At 36.6% G+C, this 22,694-nt stretch overlaps 1 protein-coding gene across 1 annotated transcript; it reads right to left on the bottom strand.

Moving 5' to 3' along the window:
* Positions 1-1,120: 1,120 nt before the first annotated feature.
* On the bottom strand, positions 1,121-14,646 carry LOC136844277 (putative ammonium transporter 3). Its single transcript, XM_067113257.1, has 9 exons — positions 14,348-14,646; positions 12,990-13,147; positions 12,043-12,184; positions 8,407-8,582; positions 7,409-7,540; positions 5,418-5,513; positions 5,224-5,312; positions 4,781-4,961; positions 1,121-2,055 (listed from the first exon to the last, which is right to left on the bottom strand). The coding sequence occupies exons 1-9, from the start codon at positions 14,593-14,595 to the stop codon at positions 1,826-1,828; spliced, it is 1,452 nt and encodes a 483-aa protein (XP_066969358.1). The 5' UTR covers positions 14,596-14,646; the 3' UTR covers positions 1,121-1,825.
* Positions 14,647-22,694: the final 8,048 nt, after the last annotated feature.

The raw sequence follows: 22,694 nt of genomic DNA on the forward strand, positions 1-22,694 counted from the left end.
CAGCCTTGCCTTCTCAGCTAAAGAACAGTTTTCTTATTCATATATTTGAATCTTTCGAACTTCACAATATCGCGCAAATGCGTTTTTTTTTTTTTTTATATCTTTATGTAGTTAATTCTGTATTTTCTATATCTTTTTATCATGCCATTCCTGTGGCATTCCACTAGCTGATACCTGCCTATTCAGTTCTCAATGAAAGGAGGAAATGATAACAGCCTTAACTCTGTCCTCTGGATCTTCTTCTCTAAGAGGCTGATCCTTCTCACGAGGAGATTATCTTCAGAATCACCTGTGCTCTAAACGGAAGTAACTGTATAGTACTATGACAGAAAAAAGAAGAAGTTAAGTATACCTTAGTTTAATCAGACCACTGAGCTGATTAACAGCTCTCCTAGGCCTGGCCCAAAGGATTAGACTTATTTTACGTGGCTAAGAACCAATTGGTTACCTAGCAACGGGACATACAGCTTATTGTGGAATCCGAACCACATTATACCGAGAAATGAATTTCTATCACCAGAAATAAATTCCTCTAATCCTTCACTGGCCGGCCGGAGAATCGAACGCGGGCCTAGGAGAGTGCTAGGCGAGTACGATATCGACCCATCCAGTGAAGAACTTGTACCATGACAGAGAATACAAATTTGAACGTGTAGGCGCGCTTCCGCAATTTTGTGGATTCTTCATGACTTTTCCTACTTATTGTGAATAGGACAGAATAAAATATAGAAGTTAGGCCAAAGTCCAAGCGCTGCGGTCTATGAGGTTATTCAGCGCTGAAACGGAAATAAGGTCTGACAGGTGCAACAGAAGGAAAACCTCGCAGTTGCGCTATGGATCAATTGTTAGGATAGGGTGGAAAGTCAGATGGAAGAAAGAGAATATGAACGGAGGTACAGTAAAAGAAATGAAAGGGGTTGTAGCTAGGGGCCAAAGGAATGCTGCAAAGAACCTTAAGTAATGCCTACAGTGCACCGCATGAGGTTCACTGATGGGCACTAACCCTTCTAAGGGGCCTACATATTGTGGTCTGCAATGTAAATGACATCGAAAGCAGGTAGACTCAGTCGTAAAAAGGGGAAAATTCACGGCCAGTAGGAATTAAGAGTAAATAAAGTACTGCTTTGTAAATGCATGTATTTGCGTCTTTACAGTCTATGCTAACACGGTTAAGAAAAAAGGGACAATAACATGAACAAAGCTTGTTGTTGTATGATAAGACTCTGAATAAGTGTAGGTGAATTCTATCAATATACATCATGATGAATTAACTAACTATCAGATAACTATGATCTCTTCTACTACTCTTTTATAAGGTCCTGATGATAGGTGCTTCAATGATTGCAAATGTGTAGTAATACGGACTTTGAGACCAATACATAACTTATTCCTAGTAAATGGCTGAGGTTAGTCACGTGACCCTACATCATTACATCCGCTAAATATTCACGTTGACCGCGCTATCGTCAATATCTAAGTTAATATACATTTTTGTTACAAAATCCCACTTAAAACCACTCGATTATTCAAAACAAAAACGAGCTCTGCTTTTATGAGATTTCAGAATTTAACGGGAATGTTGGTTACCCTATTTTACATTTCATTTCAGTCCTGCTCACAATATTTCCGATCAAAATTATCATATCTGTATCCATACATACAGTAGACCTATCTATTGTACTTCTATTGACTGGGCAAACTTTAATCATCTGCTAAATGCCCCATGCTTGGTTTGAGCGGCATCCCTCCATTCCACTGACCGTAAGTCACGCACAATTGGATGAAACTATTTAGACCAAATTTTAATAAGCTGCAAGATGCTCCTTCATTCCCAGGCACCATAGCCCTCTGGAGGCTGGAAGGGCATTACGTTAATCTTGTTGCTGGCGCTGCTGGAACTCCTCGCACTCTTCTTCTTTCGGCCGAAGGAAAAGAAGTTGAAGGAAGGCAGCTTTATCCTCTTCGACCTTTTGTCGGTTACGCGGGCCACGGCTTTGGAAACACTTGAGCCGCGCCTCGACAGAGTTTTCATCTCTGCCAGTACTTGCTGGTGGCCTGTTGGTCAAATGTCTTCATTAGTAAAGAAATTGGTTGTCAGAGGACTAATATGAGGTCTTTCTAAATATTCCTTATCAGAGATCAGAAGGCAAAGAAAAAGATATATATACAGTATGTATATACACACGCACACATTATATATATATATATATATATATATATATATATATATATATATATATATATATATATATATATATATATGTGTGTGTGTGTGTGTGTGTGTATATGTGTGTGTGTGTTTGTGTATGTATAGATATATCAATTCTATCACGGGAATGGCAACGTGATACAAAAATAAAAAAGAGCTTATGGCCACAAGGAGTGAAACAACGGAGTGCAGGCTCTTCCGCCTAGAAGGCATTTTCAAACAAACTGCAAAAATGGAACAAAAGATTACAGGAAGACTTGGTTTTACGAACGACATCTAAGATTAAAAGAAGTATATAAACAATTTAATGAACAGAAAGGTCATAAAACTAGAATTAAGGAACAACAGTTACTGTCTGGGATTAATTATCCTAGAGCTTTTTATCTAGCAGAGAGATCTGCAGAGCACTGAATTGATTGAACTGAATATAGAATCTAGACCAAAGGCCAAGCACTGGGACCTATGAAGTCATTCAACGCTGACACGGAAATTTACAGTATAAAAGGTTTGAAAGGTGTAACAGGAGTAAAACCTCGCAGTTTCACTATGAGTCAATTGTTAGGAGAGGGTGAAAAGTAAGATGGAAGGAAGAGAATATGAAAGGAGGTACAGTAAAAGAAACGAAAAGGGTTGCAGCCAGGGGCCGAAGGCACGCTGCAAAGCACCTCAAGTAATACCTACAGTCACTAGCGGTTCCAGAAAAATTTCATGGGGGCGGGAACCAATTTTCATATTATTATACATACACACATACACACATATATATATATATATATATATATATATATATATATATATATATATATATATATATATATATATATAAATATTTCTGTATATATATATATATATATAATATATTTTCTTATATATCATTCAGTATTTATATAGAATATATATAAATATACAGCAATACGACATGTTTATTATCATGTAAATATATATATATATATTATTATATATATATATATTATTATATTATTATTATTCTTATTATTTTCTCATCAAAATATTTTATTGTTTTCATATTATAGATTTTTTTTCATTCTTTTATTTCTCATTTATGTTATTATTATCTAAATCTTCAATATTATTATTCTGTCATTATCTTTCATGGGGGGGGCTCACGCCCAGGTGTCCCCACCCTGATCCGCTAGTGCCTACAGTGCACCGCACGAGGTGCACTGACGGCCCTACTCCCCTAGCACGAAATCCTATTTGGACATAGAAATCTAAGGTCGTTCTGTTGCACCGTCGAGATTTCGTAAAAATGATCGTTTTAACAGGGGAAAAAAAGTCAGGGTAATGCATTTTATAAATATTATGCAACAAAAATGCCCAGAGATTTCATGATAAGGCCAATGAATAAATATGCTTTCTCTATGCCGATATTATTATTATTATTATTATTAACCTCTTATAAAACTTACTGTGGTTAGAATTTGATGAATGTTATTATTATTATTATCATCATTATTACTCTCATCGTGATTGTCATTAACGTTGTTTTGTTACTTACTTCAGTTATATGATATTGTATTTTACAAGCCTCATGTTTTCCATTTTGTGTGTAGTTATTTTGTATTTTATTTACTATTCCAGTGTATATACCAATTACCCATCATTGTTACTATTCTGAGTGTTTTGTGTTTTCAACGATAACTCGACTTCGGTCAAAATTGATTACTGGCTCATACTGTCTGTAAATGCTAATAATTTGTTATGCACAATGTATAGTACTTTTGAATTTTTAAAAAAAGGTTTCAAAAAATGCAAAGAATATGTTTATATTTTTAGTCATCTTTCATGAGTGAATATTTGGTTTCTTTTCAAACTGGCTGGGAAAGGTTAACTTTATCTATATATAAGCTTTAAAAGGATGTGAAAAAATGATCAGTTGGAAAAGCTGAGAGAAGCATTATTTACCTGCCTGTATATTAAGACGTCTTCATAAATTGTAACTGTATTAAAAACTGATTTCGGAAAATCAAAGTGCTTTTGTTTAATACCATAACTGATTGCTCATTAACTACGCTTGAACCAAAAGGGACCACTCTACTGCGTTCTTACTAACTAAAAATCTTATCAATATCGATGAGAAAATTGATGGACATTATTTTATCAATTTCCGGATATTTTTGATATACCTCCACTTTCAGCCTCGAAATCTGAAACATGAAATGAAACAAAGAACCTCTTCCTTTTACGAGTTCAGTACTGTGGTCTATACGCTTAGCTGTTGAATCACTGATGTTAATTTTTCCTTAATCGGGTTCGAAACCTCATCTGAAATTAGAATTCATCCACTTCATTTCCCATTTCAGATTTCAATACTTTGAATGTAAAAAAATATATTGAAAGAATTTAGGAAAAGTTAAGAATGTATTGTACGACCGTTGTATTCAAGTAGTAATATTCTCAATATTTCTTAATTTCAAATGTATTTTTGTGCAAGCTCAGGATAAATCAGACACGGTGTTCTGGTTAATTTACAAATAACAATAATATAAATAATATTATATTAAGACTTGAAGATAAGACACAAAATGAGCTTAGTAACAAAAGACTTACAAGGATTGTCTCCCTGAGGAGCGATATCACTGTAATCGTATCCGTTGTGCTGAAGCCCAAGAACAGACACAGCTCGGCTCACACCAATATTCCTCCGACGAATGGCGTGCTCTGCGAAGTCGGCGCCGACCAACTCCTCCCACTCGGACATTCGAATCGAGACGCAAAACATATCGATAGCCTGTTCCGGAAACAGGGAGGGAGGAGATATGTTTAGAAGTCTGCTTCTGTGTGCGACATTGCTCTGTCTGATAACACACAGCGACGCATTTTACTCTCATATTGGATTTTCACAAAAGGCTCTTCACATGACGTTAAAACAAGCCTGTTAGAGCTGCGCTCTTAAGACACCAAGTCACCAGAATTCTCTGGAGTGAGTTTCAGGCGGGACAATATGTGAACCTACCGTTGGAAACGTTTCTTGAACTGTGCCAGTCACTTACTTTCAGTATGATATACGTGGAGAACATTGACCATACGGAGATACAAGCGCAGGCAAGGGTCTGAATGCCCAGCAAATAAAATCCTCCGCCTGTGAATTATAAGGAAATTTTATTCGTGGCATATTTCACCCGCTGACATTTTAATGTGAGCGTTGTATACATTTTCATGTAGAAAATCCTTCAACGTAGCTTACCTCGGAAGAGTCCCGCATTCCCGCTGGTCAAACCTAAAAGCTTGTCTGCTTTGACAAAAAGCCCGATTGCTATCATGGCCCACATACCACATAGTCCTGAAAGTTTGAAGCAATCAGAATATCACACACAGTGCGCAACAGAGCCACTGGTTCTAAATTTAGGGAATACTGGCACTTAATTAAACAAGTGGAGTGACAAATTTGTTTTTCATAAAAGCTGTTCGTAGACTGGTCTGCGTAAATGCAACTTGGAGGAAAAGTGAGGAAGGTACATCAATATGGATATCTTAGGTCTCTATAGGTTGCGTCATGCTTTAGAGGAAACTTGGCCATAAAGGTAATAACTGTTAGGTACAGTCCATGATGCAACGTTAGATGTTAGTCCCTTCGCCTTCTGATTTTAATTTTTATATTCTATACGGGATCCTTGCGGCATTGCTATCTTTCATCCATTATACCAGATATTACGAAAACATAAATCAATATTCTTTTTCTTTTTACCGTAGTGAGAAAAAGCAGCACACCGGAATAGTTCTGAATTAAATACTAAAGTTTTTGGTTTTATATATTTTGAAATCATCTCGGCATAGCATAAACAAACAATGGAACTGTCGACATCTACCCCATATCGTTTCCCGAACCAGGATAATTTCGAAATTTGAGAGGATATGAAAAATAAAAGCATGGAAAACAATGAACATGCTGGAAAGAGGCATAACAGAGGGCGTTGGTAGTAGAACAGCTTCTGGGCAATAGTCGCACTCTCGACTCAGCTCGCAACCGACCAAGCCCAAGCTCAGTTTCCGGACTCATACATCTATTATAAATTACAATGGACCAAAAACACTGCCCTGGGGGACAACGGAGATTACATTTCCGTAGTCCTTATTATACCCATCAACAACTACTCTTTGCAACTTAATGGTTGAAAATTCAACATTAATAATAAGAAATGCTTTCCCAGTTCTCCTTCAAGTTTGAAAACAAGGCCTCGTGATCAACTTGGTCAATTGCAGCATTATAGACAATACCATTATGCGAAGTTCGTGACCAAACTCTGCGGATCTCTGTACGATACTGGTAATTGAAAGAAGTGCATTACAGGCACCCAGGTCCTTACTAAAGCCAAAGTGTAAATTAGGAGGAAGATAGTTAAGTTCAACATATACATTTAGGGGTTTCGCTGACAGACTATAAAAAAAATTAAATGATATGGGAGTCACAGACTTTGGGTAGTAATTGGTAGGCCAAGAACTACCACTCCCACATTTAGCTAACAACGTAATATTTCCAGTTCTTCAATATACGCAAAAAGTAAATTAAGGAAAACAACAGACAACTTAGGAGGTGATTAAGAAGCAGTTTCCACAAGAACGTAAAAATGTCATTTGTATCTACACCTTCAAAGGCATCAGTAAAATATTCTTAATTTTAAGGGACTAGAAAGTAAACTAGACTATTTAACTTCAGGATATCAGGAATGAGGCTTTGTGGTTGTCCCTTTGTTCTGCTAACTGTCAAACATATAAGCCTAAAAGATTGCCCTTTTGTATAGGTAGAGGACGCAAAGTCTGTTTTAAAAGGAGAAGGAGCGATTTGCAACTCCTGTTCTGATCAACAGTATTGCAGCTTTCAATATCCCTAAACGTAATTAAAATGAGATAGCAAATTAAGTTTACGCTTGTACTGTGTTGATATTGGAGTCTTCCTTTTCGCCAAGTTGCAATTAATTAACAATAACTGCTCAAGACTGAAGCACAGTAACTAATTATTAATCTTATTGCTGAATGAAAACTTAAACGTGTATGGACAGAACAAAACATGACGCTCCCAGACAAAAAGTACCAGTTATCCACCTCCTCATATGTTTTAGCTTTACTCAGTTCTAAATTCGACAGGAAATAATTATGTCAGTACTTCCTCTTAACTTTGTAACTATAAAATGGGTATCTACAGAATCTTTTGAAAGAAAATGAGTTACTTTAACTTACCATGTACTGAGGTAGCCCCCACGGGGTCATCAATATGCAGTTTGTCAAACATGGGCATAGCCAACACGGAAATTATGCCTCCTATGGTACCAACAGCCAGAGCTTCCCAAGTAGTAAAAAGAGCACAGCCAGCTATGAGGGAAACAGGTCAAGGTCATGAAACTGGTCAAGGAGTTAAAGGTTTTTAAACTAGTCTGCAACGGTATGGTAGTCTCTGTATGATGCAATTTGCGTTGGATAAGATGAATAATACAAATCTAATTATATATGATTCAAATACACATACACTTTGTTGGTAACTGTTTAGAGGGTCATGAGCAGCATTTATATAATGCTAAAAGGAAGCAGAGAATTTAATATACATGAAAGAGATGTTTTTAAAACACTTCTAACATACTGAAGTGCAAATCATACAGCTATTGCATACAAATTTATAGAGACTGGATCTTGAGTTTCTCCTCATAGAGGAGATGAAGCAGAATTACCAAAACCTAGAGTAAAAGTGTAAGTTTAAGCACAAATAAAAGTAAAACAAATAAAAATCAGAAATGTAGAAGTCTCATTTATCAGCCACCTATAACAATGTAATGGATGATAGTAGGGAGAGAAAGGAGGTGAACCACAGAAGACGTGAAACAAGGATAACACTTGGGTGCAAACGTTCTGGAAGAGAACTGCAAAGCCTGTGGAAGATGGGGGTTGGAATATACGAAGGGACTACTGATCTCATTTTTTTGTAAACGTGAATAGTTGAGTTCTAACTGGAATAAATCAGAATAGGATAAAACTTTTGTAACGAATATTTTGCGTTGCGTAAGTTAAGTTAAGTATATCTTAGTTTAACCAGACCACTGAGCTGATTAACAGCTCTCCTAGGGCTGGCCCGAAGGATTAGATTTATTTTTATTCGTAAGAAGTCTGGAAAGAGTGAGAAGTGTGTAGCTACGCAGGTTAGTATAGATTTTTATGAAGAGCTGATGCTGAAAATACATTCATACCAGTGATGGACACAAGACCCCCCAGGACACTGTTAACGACGTCACCAATTTCAAGACGATGATTCTTGTACCACGAAATGCTCATCCCCGCGAGGCCTGCTCCAATGCTGGACATGAGCGTGATGACGGCCGTGCGAGCAGCATATTTCCAAAGAGCTCCGCTGACTCCATACGTGCTGAAAGTAAGTTGATAGCTTTTACTACCCCGGATATCAAATACATATTAATGGTTTGGCCACTTCAGCGGTCTGGTCAGTGAGTAATACATTTTCTTTTGATTCTGATTATTCTTCTTGTCAATGGCTTTACATAAGCAACAATCAATGCGTGTATTCATGTCAGGCACGTCGCAGAAACGAGAGATGAGAGAAAGATGCTATCTATCAACTTTACTTTTAAAAATAAGCTGTTGTTGCTTGAATCAGTTTCACACTAAGTTAGAAGAGCAACAACAAAAATGCTGTAGTTCTCTTCAAACTAAGGGAATACAGTGCTTAATAAAGGAAATGTACTAACTATGCAATTTTATGACCTGTAAATTATCAGCCCCTACCCTTCATGCCCTTACGCACACAAACACACACACACTCACACGCGGGAGAGAGAGAGAGAGAGAGAGAGAGAGAGAGAGAGAGAGAGAGAGAGAGAGAGAGAGAGAGAGAGAGAGAGCTCAAAAAAATTGTTCTTGAAACGATGGCTAATTGCAGTTGGCTATATATATATATATATATATATATATATATATATATATATATATATATATATATATATATATATATATATATATATATATATATATATATATATATATATATATATATATATATATATATATATATATATATATTGTCACGATGCGTATCAAGTACCTGGTTACTATACAACTAATCTCAAGATTCAAAAATATACCTCACTTCAGCGAGATACCTGAACTCTCATAACATTAATTATTACGACTGAGTACTCTAAAGGTAACAGTGATCCTTAAGAAAACTTATTTATTACTTGAAAAATCAAACTAAGTTTATCAGAATATGTGTGAGGTATCAAAAATTAAACTAGAAATATTCTATAGTAGAAGGGCATCACTCCATCAAAAAACTCTGTTTCCCTGGTCTTAATTCACTTTAGCAAAACTAAAAGAACAAAACGTGTTTATCACTTTGCCTTATGCACACACAATCAATCTTATTCACTGGTGATCAATAAATGAAACACTGTTTTTCTAAAAATGTTAAATACAAAAATTTATTTTTAAATTCAAAGTTTATAATTAGAATTCACAAACTGAAAAATTTATTATTACTTGAAAATAACACAAAACTCAATTAATTCTTGAATTAAACTATGAGACAAAACTAATTCACAAAAACTTTATCAAGAATTTAAATTAATCAAGCAAAATTTAAACTATCAAGAATTACTCAAGATTTAAAAAGAAAATCTTAATAAATGAAATCAAGTATGCAATGTTAAATTACGTATGCAATGTTAAATTACCAAGAAATATTTAAAATGCTACGCAAATAAATGTTACATCACAAACATAAAAAATGTGAAAATATAAAGAGATTGTAAATAGAAAAACACACAAAAATACACATAAGATTTATCAATAGTGATTTCACTTGTTCAAAATTTCCTAACTTATCATACCATGGTATTAATAAGTAAAATTCACGTTACCTTACACAAACTTGTGAAAACCTCTGTAAATCACTTGCTGCAGCTGCGTTACCACAAAACACACTTTTTTACCAGGCGCCGTTACAAACTAAATAACGTCACTAAATTCAGATCTCAAAAGTTAATGCTAATACGTGACCACAAAAAACTATGTTAAAAGTAATCTCTTTCTAAGAACGAGAGACAGAGAGAGGGAACCAAATCAACTGGTCTCAGAAATCAGAATGAAACAAATTTTAGAATTCCAGTAACATGTAAAACAATTACATGATGTCATTAAAGCATTTTGGGTACGAGATACAAAAGTTCTAGAAGCAGGGAAGTGACGTCATTAAAGCATTTTGGGTGCGAGATACAGTGGAGAAGCTTCTAGAAGGAAAATGACGTCATCCCAGCAAAACGTTTTGAACGCAATCTTACAAAACATGGTGTAACTGATCAAGACATATTTTTTCTCTCAGAGTGGCGAACATGACTCGACCAACGCATGTAACAACATGAAATCACTCGTCTTGAGCCTGTATGGGACGAATCGGCATTTGTTATCCCAAACCTGTCATCACTAACCCAAAACAAAGCGCTCTCTCTTATCTCAACTGATGACAATTGAAATGGAACAAGTCCTTGGTGGACACACAAGTGTTCACATACTATGCTTTTATCAAGAAAGAGATTTGTTCTAAACTATGTTACTATTAAAATTATATTACCAATTCTAAATTATGCTATTAAGTTATTCAATCATTAGTTCTTTTGAGATCTGATGCCAAACTAAATATGACACTTTAACGATCATTATCATTACACACAACACATGAAAAAGAGTAAATATGTCAAAATTATAGGAGGATATACGTATTACAAGGCAACATCATGAATATATATATATATATATATATATATATATATATATATATATATATATATATATATATATATATATATATATATATATATATATATATATATATATATATATATATGGAGCCTCGATGGCTCAGTCGGTTACAGCAGCAGCTTTGGACTTCGTAGAGGTCTGTGGCGTTCAAATCCGCAGCCGACTGATCAGAGAGGCAGACACTTTGCTATCCGTGTAGACATCCCGGGATTATATATGTAATCAATGGATAGGTTTGCTTAAAAGCAAATGGGTGTTACAGACTAAATACACACACAAAACAAAGCCACTACAACACCTTCTAAAAACATAACAAACATCTCACACGCCTCGAACTCTCGCCCTACCCGGCAAACAACTTCTCGCTGCTGGGAAGAAAGGGCGTTGGGTCAGGTATGATACATGAAACATACGCTACCGGGGTCTAAGCGATGTCAGGCAGGGCAGCCGATCGAGACTACAGGTCTACCCCCAAAGCCAAATCAAAAGTCCTTCAAAGAAGGCATCGTGCTTACCCCATACAAAAATGGGAAAAAGCACGTTAAAAGAAGAAGAAGATATATATATATATATATATATATATATATATATATATATATATATATATATATATATATATAGCAACTGCATGAATTAGCCATCGTTTCAAGAACAATTTTTTTAGCTCTATTTCTGTGACAATCAAGGTCAAGGTCATAATCAGAGATCAAAGGTGAAACAGGAAATTGGGTTCTGAAATAACTTTTGATCTTCAAAGCCCTTACTGTAAACCCATTTCTGGTAAAAAAAAAAATTAGGGGAGAAAGACATCATAACAAGATTATTCACAATTTTAAAATACTATATAAAAACACAAATTATATCTAGCATGAATTAGTAGTTATGTTGAAGGTGAATTCTGTTCGATTGCTGTGTAACATTACTTGGATAAGACATGCCTTTTCCTAGTGAATTAAAATTTCGTTTTTGCAGGTGACAAAGGGGGTCCCTTATATCATTGTTATCAAAATTATAAAAATGTCACCATAGCCTAATTGTTGAGGGAACCTTACCTTCCACAGTTGAAGCCTAACCATCCCCACCACAGCATAAACATGCCAAGGATTGCGTTAGTTGGCGATCCCATCGGTAAAGGACTCTCTCCATGGTCATACCTGCCGATTCTGGGTCCTACCAGTCGAGCTGCCACCAAAGCTAGAAGTAAGAAAGAGAGAAAGTGAGAGAGAAAAGGTGTAAATAATAAAAAGCTGGAAAGCGAGTACTGTCTGCTGTCTAGTTTTCTTCATATACCTGACCCATGTACATAAATGTACATCATTGAGCTGAAAAGGACATTACGCTCTACAATAGTTCCTCTATCAATTGTAAAATCAGTTTTGTCCTTGTTACTGTTACACATCTAACTTGTGATGGTATCCACAGTGATCAATTTTGTTATTAATTTGCAGAGTGTCTTGCTAAGGGGCAGGGACACATCTACAAGGTCCTGAATTTTATTTGCATTCTTGAAAAGTGTTTTATTCGATAATGCAAGTTGATGTTTGTATTCTAGCTTGTTACTTCGTACGGTGTGTAATTTCCAACAAAGAAGTTGGGAAATGTCGCCACGGGCAAAAAAAAAAAAAAAAAAAAAAAAAAAAAAAAAAATCATGACACAAATACTTCCGGAAAGCTGTTCTTACAAATCTGAGTCAGTCCCCTTTGAAATGCCAATTTATCACATCTGTTGAAGGATGTTACTTTCTAGTCAATTTAAAATGCAATGTCATTTCGCTTATGGCAAAACTTCCTTTTGCTGAATGGCGTTTTGCAGAGCCATGCTAAAGGTAACTTTTATAGAGCTAATTTTTCGTTAAGGTCTCTTTAATAATGTACCTGTTTGTATAAGGCAATGGCGCATTGTCCTTTCACTGCGAACGACACGGGAGAGTGGATACCTGCCTTATTTTAATGGTAATTCAGATATGCAGGCGATAATCTTGAAGCGAACGAAGCTTACCAGAAGATCCACCGCATACGTGAACACCGCACGACCCAGCTATGTCGACGACGCCCATCCGGCGGAGAAAGCCGTGGTTACCCCAAAGCCAGCCAGCCGGGATGCAGTAGATGACTGTGTTGACCGTTGAGAAAAGCACGTAGGCCACGAAGTTGAACCTTTTGCGAAGGAAAAAAGAAAGAGGGAATTAATCAGAATGTCAACTATTACTTCTAATTTGTAACTCTGAAATCTAACATTCTTATTTATACAATTGTTGAAGTAAAGGCAGCAACATAAGAACTAAGAGCAGAAAGTTCCTTTGCTTTTCTTTTCCTCTTATTTCGAGAGCATTATTGTTAACTCATATCTCGATGAGTACACTGCGAGCTTAGACACCAAATCAAAGATATCTGATCCTCAGTACGTGTTCAAATTGCTTAACTAACAGATGTAGCCTATATGTAATTTTACAATCAGGACTTCGATGAATGTTTGTGCAATTAAAGCGCATTGTAATGTGGATTATTACCACCTTGGTGTCTTGGAGGATTTGTCGGGAGTAGCCTATCTATGTTATCATATCGCCCTTATCCTGGCCTGCTGTCATCTGTGTCAGGTTAACGTCATGGGATCCACTGGTAATATGATTGTAAGGTGAAAAATTAATTATATTAAAAAATGGAACCATCTGAAAGTTTTAAACAAGATACCAATAGCCTTTCATGAAGTTCATTCCTCCACTAACGACATCAGCAAGAGCTGACTATGAAATAACCACTCTCTAGCCTACACGAAAGGGAAGACACCAATGATTAGAGGGGTTCCAGCGTCAGCTAATCCAGCTTGGTGGAACTGAATCAGAATGCAATCATCCTAGCTTTGATCATCTTGGTTGGAAAACTGCGCAGAGTGCCAAGAGCCCTTATCACCAGAGCCAGCTCAAGTTCCAAGGGCTAGTCCCATCCTTGGATTATCACCATGAATAGTTATGCTGATAACAGTGTCGTGTCCAAACATGATGATCCCACCATAGCTCCCGCTTGAATACCTTTCCATATTTTACAGAGCTGTTAATTTGGTGGCTGGTAATCAAGTCACAGGAAAAAAAGTCACAAAAGAAAGTCACAATTCTGGCTAGGAAAAAAGTCACATTAATTTATGGTGGTCGGTAATCGTTAGGTTACTTTTTTCCTGTGACTTTATTACCAGCCACCATAAATTATTGTGACTTTTTTTACCTGGATTAGTAAATTTTGATGAACAGGGGAAGATCCACAGAGCTAGACAAGTTATAGGAAAGGGTCAAGGATACATGATAAAACTCACCGTGAAAATTGAGCCCATAACGTGTAATAGCATCCATCGGGAGTTCTTACCTCTCAGCTACTGCTCCGGACACGATTGTTGTGGCAGTCGTGGCGAAAGAGAGTTGAAAAAAGAACTTGGTGTAGACCTCCCCCATCGCCTCTTCGTCAGGGTTCAAGGCAAAGCTTCCCCAGCCGCAGAACGGGTTCGTCCACTCCGATTCCCCGAAGGACAACGCGTAGCCAAACAACCAGTAGGTGATTCCTCCCAGTACGACGTCAACAACGTTTTTCACCATAATGTTTGTTTCATTCTTCATCGAGACAGCTCCAGATTCGAGCAGACCAAATCCTGATTTCAATACAAATGATAATAGGTCTGTAAACTTGTTTACAACAAAGCATTATGCAAATGAATGAAATTTTACAATAATAGTTCTTGGAATATAGTTCTCCTAGTTTTTTTTTTTTTTAATACTAATTACAGTAGGTTTTATGAGTTACATTTTCCCCTTTTATGTCTGATGGCTACCTGTCGATGTGTTGTTTATGTGATTAAAAGTTCATCTGACAGAGCTAATTTTTTAAGAACTATGTCAGTAGTTTGCTTATGCACTTGAGTTAAGTCTCTGACGGAATGTGAGCTCATGAAAAATGTCTGTGTTTTGCTTTATAGAAAACCTTTCTTGTATCTTTGGATGCAGTGCATCTGATAAAATGGCTAGATCACATGCCATTAAAAACTCATCACCTTCATTTAGTTCGCTTTACTGTATCATCACTCCGAATAAAAGAGAAAAGCCTAACCTGACTGCATGGTGAAGATAATGAAAGTTGAAGTGAGAATCCAGGCAGCATCGTTGCCAAAATCTGTCGCCGGTGACCCATTGTTGGTGCTGTTATCGGCATTATGGGTATAGTTTTCGTAAAGATCCGAACTAGACCCATTGTTGCTTGATTTCAGTTCCATTGATACTAAGAATCTGGAAATGACGTCAGTGATTAGTGATGCACATTTTTGTGACGGAAGACGTAATCTGATACTAGAACGAACAGGAAAATGAACTAAACTTTACATTGTTTTTTAGTGGATTATATAGGTGAATATTCTGGAAAAAAAATCGCCGCTTTATCCATGCTTCAACAGGTAGGCCTACCAGAAAAATAAATGAAAGATGAAATTTATGATCTGAATGCGTCAGCATAGGCTACTGACAGTAGTTTACATATTCCATAACTGAAGGAGAAGATTATCACTGTATGCCTTTTTATTTTTTTATGAAATATGGTTGGAATTATTCAAGATAACCATTAATGGGAGATCAATAACATATAACATAATTAATTTAATTCACAAAAGAAGGAAATAGACATCATTGACTATTGCGCTGCTGATTCAGTTAAAAAAAAACACTTTTTACTTACTGTACTAAACCATGAATATGGTTATTCAAAGTAAGCACGCTTTTCAGTGCAACAAGCCTGAAGACCATTACCTTTGAAGGCAAACGCCACTACATTGGGAAAGACTCTATGGTACAAGTGGAAAACAGAGAAAACACGAAGAAAAAAGTTACGAATAGTAATATTGATATAAGGAGACTGGCTGATATATTCATACAGAAACTAAGACTATGCGACATGACATTTCAAAGCCGTAGCCTACTACTACTCGCAAACTGTGGGCTCCAGAATCACCAATACTAGCAAGAAAACTGTTCAGCAGCTTTACAATAAAGGGGATGAAAAGCTTTTAGCACTGGGTTGTGGAATGACATGGTCCTTATAGAGAATTTGGATGACAATGCCCAACGAAGAAAGTATCATTCGCTATTTTTAAACTGTAAACACCAAAAGCACTAATGAAAGTTCGTGGTTTAAATGCAGCACCGGGAGCTGGACAAACATAATGTGACCAGAGTCCCACTTTTAGGCGGGACTGTCCCGCTCTTTCAACGTCTGTCCCGCTTTTTAAAGTTAGCAAAATGTCCCGCTTTTTTTTTTACTTTTGTCCAGCTTTTTCGTGCTACAAAAACAAAACTGTCACCAATTTAATTGAATAGTACTGATATTTTGTTTAATTTTACCATTTCACTAGCTGGTAAAATATCGTCTTCCCACTTTCACCCAATGAAGTTAATTAAAATGTTTTGGATTGATTCTTGGATATATATATATATATATATATATATATGGTATATATATATATATATATATATATATAATATATATATAATATATATATATATATATATATATATATATATATATATATATATATATATATATATATATATATATATATATATATATATATATATATATATATATATATAAATGTCCCTTTTACAAAAAAAAAAATCTGGTCACATTAGACAAACAGGATATCTTTTGGTGATGGTTTGCATACAATAATGGCCCTCCTACAGTCGCCAGTATTTGATAAAATATTATACAGCTTTATTTCCCGAAGAATCTCTTCTCCTATGTCTTTTAGCCTGTAGATGCAAATGTCGCCAACAGTATAAGCAAGCTTTTTGCTTCTCATCACAGGTGATTGCACTCGCACGTAACCGTTAATGAGATATCTCTCTATGCATCTGGAGGTCCAAAATGAATAATTTTGTAAAAAGACATGTCATTTATGACTGCGTAATGGGTATTGCTTTAGATATTATTGTTTATACTGGTAACCCTGTATAGGTACGCCCTCAGTGCACCCCACGCCGTGCACTGTGAACATTTCTTCGGGTTCGTTGCAGCGCCCCTTCGGCCTATAGCTGCAACCCCTTTCATTCCGTTTACCGCACCTCCGTTCATATTCTCCTTCATCCATCTTACTTTCCACCCTCTCCTAGCGATTGTTTCACAGTGCAACTGCGAGATTTTCCTTCTGTTACATCTTTGAACCTTTTTACGCTTAGTTTTCCTTTCAGCTCTGAATGACCACAGGTCTCAGTGCTTGACCTTTGGCCTAAATTTTATTCCATTCTTATACTGGTACAGGTATAGATATACCCAACCAACAAATTCTGATACATTCAGGATAACACATAAATAAGCTTACATACTTAATACCGATGGTTACCGTATAAGCCCTGCTTATAGCATATTGCTTTGTGAAAGCAATGCTGGCCTTACAAGAGTCAAGGAAGGGAATGCATAAAAATCCACAAGGGTGACACACTGAAAAAGAGGAAAGGTCATAATATTTTTGATCATGTGGAAAGCCTGGTATGAGTTTGAACTCCTCACGAATACTCATGCAGGTTAGGTAATGGAGTGGAATATAAAATTTAGGCCAAAGGCCAAGCGCTGGGGCCTATGAGGTCATTCAGCGGTGAAACGGAAATTGACGGCAAAAAGTTTTTAAAGATATAGCAGGAGGCAAACATTTGTTAGGAGGTAGTGGAAAGTAAGATGGAAGAAAGAGGATATGAACAGAGGTACAGTGAAAGGAGTAAAAGGGGTTGCAGCTAGGGGCCGAAGGGACGCTGCAAGAACCTTAAGTAATCCCTACAGTGCACCTGGTGAGGTGCACGGATCGCACTATTCCCCTACGGGGGCGGGCTAAGTAATGTAAACGAAGAAGCACATCAGAACTACTGAACCAACTACTGAAACCCCGTGTCATAAATGATTATGCGAAGAGCTTGGGTCTCATGAATAAATATGATGAACAGATACATTCTTTGGAGTGCACAATGAAGTCAATGTACTGTAGTGGCAAAAAAGATATTATTCCATTTAATGGATGTTTGAATGTTAGATGATAAAATCTTTACCAACACCATACCAGTAAGAAAATGTCCCTGCGAAACTTTGACTGTTCCACAACAGCTAATAGAAAAATATAGTACATTTAAGGCTGAAGCAGAGAGAGAGAGAGAGAGAGAGAGAGAGAGAGAGAGAGAGAGAGAGAGAGAGAGAGAGGGTCCTGCCCAACATGGCCAAACTTAACCAGCCCCGTTTGTAGCCAAGCGTTACTTAGGAGCTGCTATTTGTGCAAGCACAAACAAACGACCCAGGCCACGAAAACTGGTCCTTTCTCATTGTCCGAACCGCGCCAACTTCTCAAAATTACTAGGTATTTCTTGGGTAGGCTATTTGATAAGACAACTTGTGTGTGTGTGTGTGTGTGTGGATTCTAAATGAGAAATGACCCACATGTTATATATGAAGATCACATTACCTGTTAGCGTAGTTTTGACATTATGAAACGAGTTACGTGTTTATTGTAAAATTTTGATTTTGAGATTCCATTTTATTTATTTCTTGTCATTGGTTTATATGATATCAAGGGGCTTGTACGTACATGAGTATGTAAGAGTGAGGAAGAAAGAGAAAGCAATAACTCGTGGTGAAGGATAGAAGTAAAAAGGTGTGAGGTGAGGAATCAGTGAAAAATGTTGAATACATGGTCATGCAGTTCAGGAATGTGTATATGGTTGGATATTTTGCTTCATTATGCTGATAAAAGAAAAGGACCTCTTTTCCTCCACATCGGTTTGAGAGGAATTAACCTACTCAGTGTGGTGGACACTACTGAGGATTCAGCATGCGGTTCAAAAGATAACAAAAAACTCTCTGCAAGTGGTAAGATACTTGAAGAAATAGGAAGAACAACAGAGAATGAAAGAGTTCTTAGCCAAATGACTATACTAAGATGAGATTTGTGGTTCACAAACAAGTCTATAGCTGTTACTGTTACGATGAACAAGACTCTCATCTTTGAAACAAAAGCATGATTAGAGGTGTAGCCAAAGATTTGAAAACATATCAGGGGGAGCTTCACTCAGCGGTTTGGTTCGGGAGAGGAGAAAAAAATTCAGTGGAGGCTGAAATTAAGTGGAGTTCTACAGAGGGAAGGTCATGGAACAGCTCAAAATATTAGAAAAAATAACCTACAAAAGAGACAGACCTATTGCAGCCTTAGAGGTCGTGACTGGTGTTACTGGATGAAACCACCCACTTACCATTAACAGAATCACGGACATTCACTTCACAATTCATTCACTTCACAATTCGTTCACTTATCCTTGCCATCCTTCCTTAAATACAATGGAACAACTATTCCTCTCACCAAAACCTTTGAAATGTTTCTCTCTTTCAGACACACCTTTATGCACCCTGGTCAACTACTCATACAAACTATGCTACCGTATTGCAATATTTAACGTGTGAGTCTCGCCTAATTTGGTTATCTCATCATGGGCAAAGTTATCAAATGCAGCAACAGTGAATGGATACCTGCTGAAGTAGCTTGGAAGGGAAATGGTCCTGTCTTTAGATTTACTAGTCCCAACAATATGTCACAGTAATGTCACAGCCAGAGTAAGGTCCAAAACGACTGGAGCTTCTTATTTAAGTTGCACATTTGCATGTGTTATAAATGTTGTTACTGTTCTTGATATAAGTATTGCCTGATGGTTTCTGCACTCTCTTGGATGGGCTCCGTTGTGCCCAGATGTTCAGAAAGATGTTATGCTGCAACAGCTCTGCTGAGAAAGATGAATGTCTTTTAAACGTGCTTTGGATATGTAATAGTAATTCTACACAAAAATGGTCTCTGAAGGCTTTAACTTCTGTGAGTGTTACTTTATTATGTCTCTAGTTCACCCTTGGTAGAGTCGCTTACATTATTTAGCTCATAAGCATTTCTCACTCAAAATCCAGTCTCTACAGTATATTTGAAATGAAATTAACCATGCTCTTAGCTCCAGGCTCACGGACTCACCACCTAAGCATTTTTGCAATTAACTCTTTATTCAAGAGTTGTGGCACAACAGGCTTATTCTAAATACAGGATTCATATTTTGCCATTCACAAGCTGGAATGTTTACATCATCCTGGAGGAAAACAGCTGCCTTTAGGAACTTCGTGGCTCTGTGTAATTCAGAAATCCGAAATTTTTCAGACACACCTGATATTTGATGTGCGTACATAATACACATTTACTTTCATATAGAGGCACATTGTTGGCTATGGATCTGGCGAAGTACTTTGGTGACTCCTCTGAATCTTGGTAGTACTGCGTTCAGCGATTTTGCCTATTCTTTTTTCAGTGTATGTGATTCATAACTTTTATTAATCATGTGATACCACAAATCGATCTTGATCATCACCTAAAGACTTCAGCCTTTTCGTAGCAGAGTTCTTTGTGATGAACGCAGCGTCTCGAATTCTTTTTCGACAGTTAGATGAACTTGCAGTTGTTTGTGGTGTGGGGTTTTGGCAGACATTGCACTTGTCAGCATCAGAAGATTCTGCAAGAGCAGGCAATAATTTTGCACCGCCAGCCTCCATTTGAAATAGGTGCAGTCAGTATCTGAAACAAGCCAAGAGAAAATAATAAGCTCTTCACTCCATTTCTTAGGAAGCTACATGCAGTGTTAAGCAAATTACACATCTGGTCTATTTGCCCAGATTTATTTGATACTGTGCTATTCTCCTTGCATTTTAATACATTTTTATCTATTTATTAATTTTTTTAATGAGTGAGATCTCTTCTTTTGTACTTCCTTTACCTTCTCTTACTTCTTAATGAGCATCATATTCTTTGGAAGCTCGAATTTCAAGTCAATGGCCCTGTGGGCTTGTTCCATATGAATAGGGTTCATCTTCTGAATAATAATAATAATAATAATAATAATAATAATAATAATAAATAATAATAATAATAATAATAAATAAGATAATATTAGATCTTCTTCTTTCTTCGTTCCTCAAGAAATATGCACATAAACAAAACACTTGCATTATTGTTGTTGCTCTGCTTCATGGCATAGTAAAACTTTGATGATGCTTTATAATCGACCCTTCTTTTGCGATGCAAAGTAGTATTTGCGTTATTAGGAAGTAAGTGGTGTGCTGCAATCTATCAGCACGCTGAACTAATGCCGCCATTTGATAAAAAATAACCGAAAGAAACTTTACTGAAACACAATGACGTCAATCAAAACCCGGTTCATTGTAGTTTACAATATTTTTGTTTAAATCTGCATTCAGTTCCTCACATATGGAATTCAATGAAATCCTACCTTTTGACCCCTGACGACCTACTTGTAGTGTTCAAGGGTTGTATTGTCTTGAAACAGAGATATTTTGGTATAAATGTGCGTAGATAGAGGGATCGGCACTTTGCTGGTAAACTTCCAGTAAAGGTATGTGAAGAGGGAAGTGTAGTGGAAGTTTTTTGCATTAGGTTGGGGTTCATCCAAGATTCACCAGCGTGAGTACGAATTTGGCAGTGATCGTTACCCTTTCTTTTATCCGGGCCAATTCCTTGCAAGGAGAAACGGCTTAATGTTGAAACACACACACACATACACATACATACAGTATATATGTGTGTATTGAGAGAGAGAGAGAGAGAGAGAGAGAGAGAGAGAGAGAGAGAGAGCAAATATTCAGGGCAACAGAGGGAAGACAAATAACGAACTTTCAACAGTAGCATGATCCTCATAAAACCTTGCTTTCAATAAATTGCTTCAGTTTCATCCATTAAGAATTCAGATTCCATTAAATGATGAGAGATCATTATGATGCGATTTTAACTATCAGTGTTAATCACATAGAAATTCCGAGGGGCTGTATTATAAAGAAATGTCATTTCATTAAACAAGAAGGGAACATGATTTGAATCTAGTGTGTTTCCGTATCTTAAAAAAAATAATTATGAAGATGAGGCCGCTACTTACCGGATATTCTGTTCTACATTTATACAATAATGAGAATATTCTGGTAGACATCAACTATTTACTATTCAAGAATTGCTTTAAAAATATCACAAAACTGGCATTCTCTGATAAAAAAATCCTAGCAACCAACACGTTAGTTCCTAGTAAGAATTAAAGTTAAAAAAAAAGGAATAAGTAATCTCTGCAGAGTAATGCCAATGTACAGTTGTCTGTAGATTTCACTGATCCAGCAAAGAAGTGATGATATTCTTGCCAAAAAAAAAAAAGGCTGCCTACTAAGATATTTAAGTTTATCAGGATATAGAATTTAGAAGAGACATTTCTCAGCGGTGAAAAACGAGGTGTTTACACTTCGTTTTTCACCCCTTCAACCGTGTCACAGTACAAGGCTCACTAATGTATAGTAAGACATCAGGGAGTACCTTTGTCATTAAGTCCTATTAAATCATACACAAATGTCGTTTTAGATGTGGTGTCTTTGTTTACTGCAAAGAGAGCTGAAAAGCCTGTTCCATCTATTTTTACTTATTTATTTTTTTATTTAGGCAAAGCTGATTGAGAAACGTAGCATCAGGAATATAACCCAGTTCTGCATCAACAGACAAGGTGTTACGAACTTGTTTCCTTGAGCCATGAAAACTGAAAGATATCACAAGTGAATTTGGAGAAAGACAAGAACTCCAAATGCGAAAGGTAGGTAAGACGGAGAAGCGGACAGG

This window comes from Macrobrachium rosenbergii, chromosome 12, assembly GCF_040412425.1.
Source record: "Macrobrachium rosenbergii isolate ZJJX-2024 chromosome 12, ASM4041242v1, whole genome shotgun sequence".
In the NCBI taxonomy this organism is placed as follows: Eukaryota; Metazoa; Arthropoda; class Malacostraca; order Decapoda; family Palaemonidae; genus Macrobrachium; species Macrobrachium rosenbergii.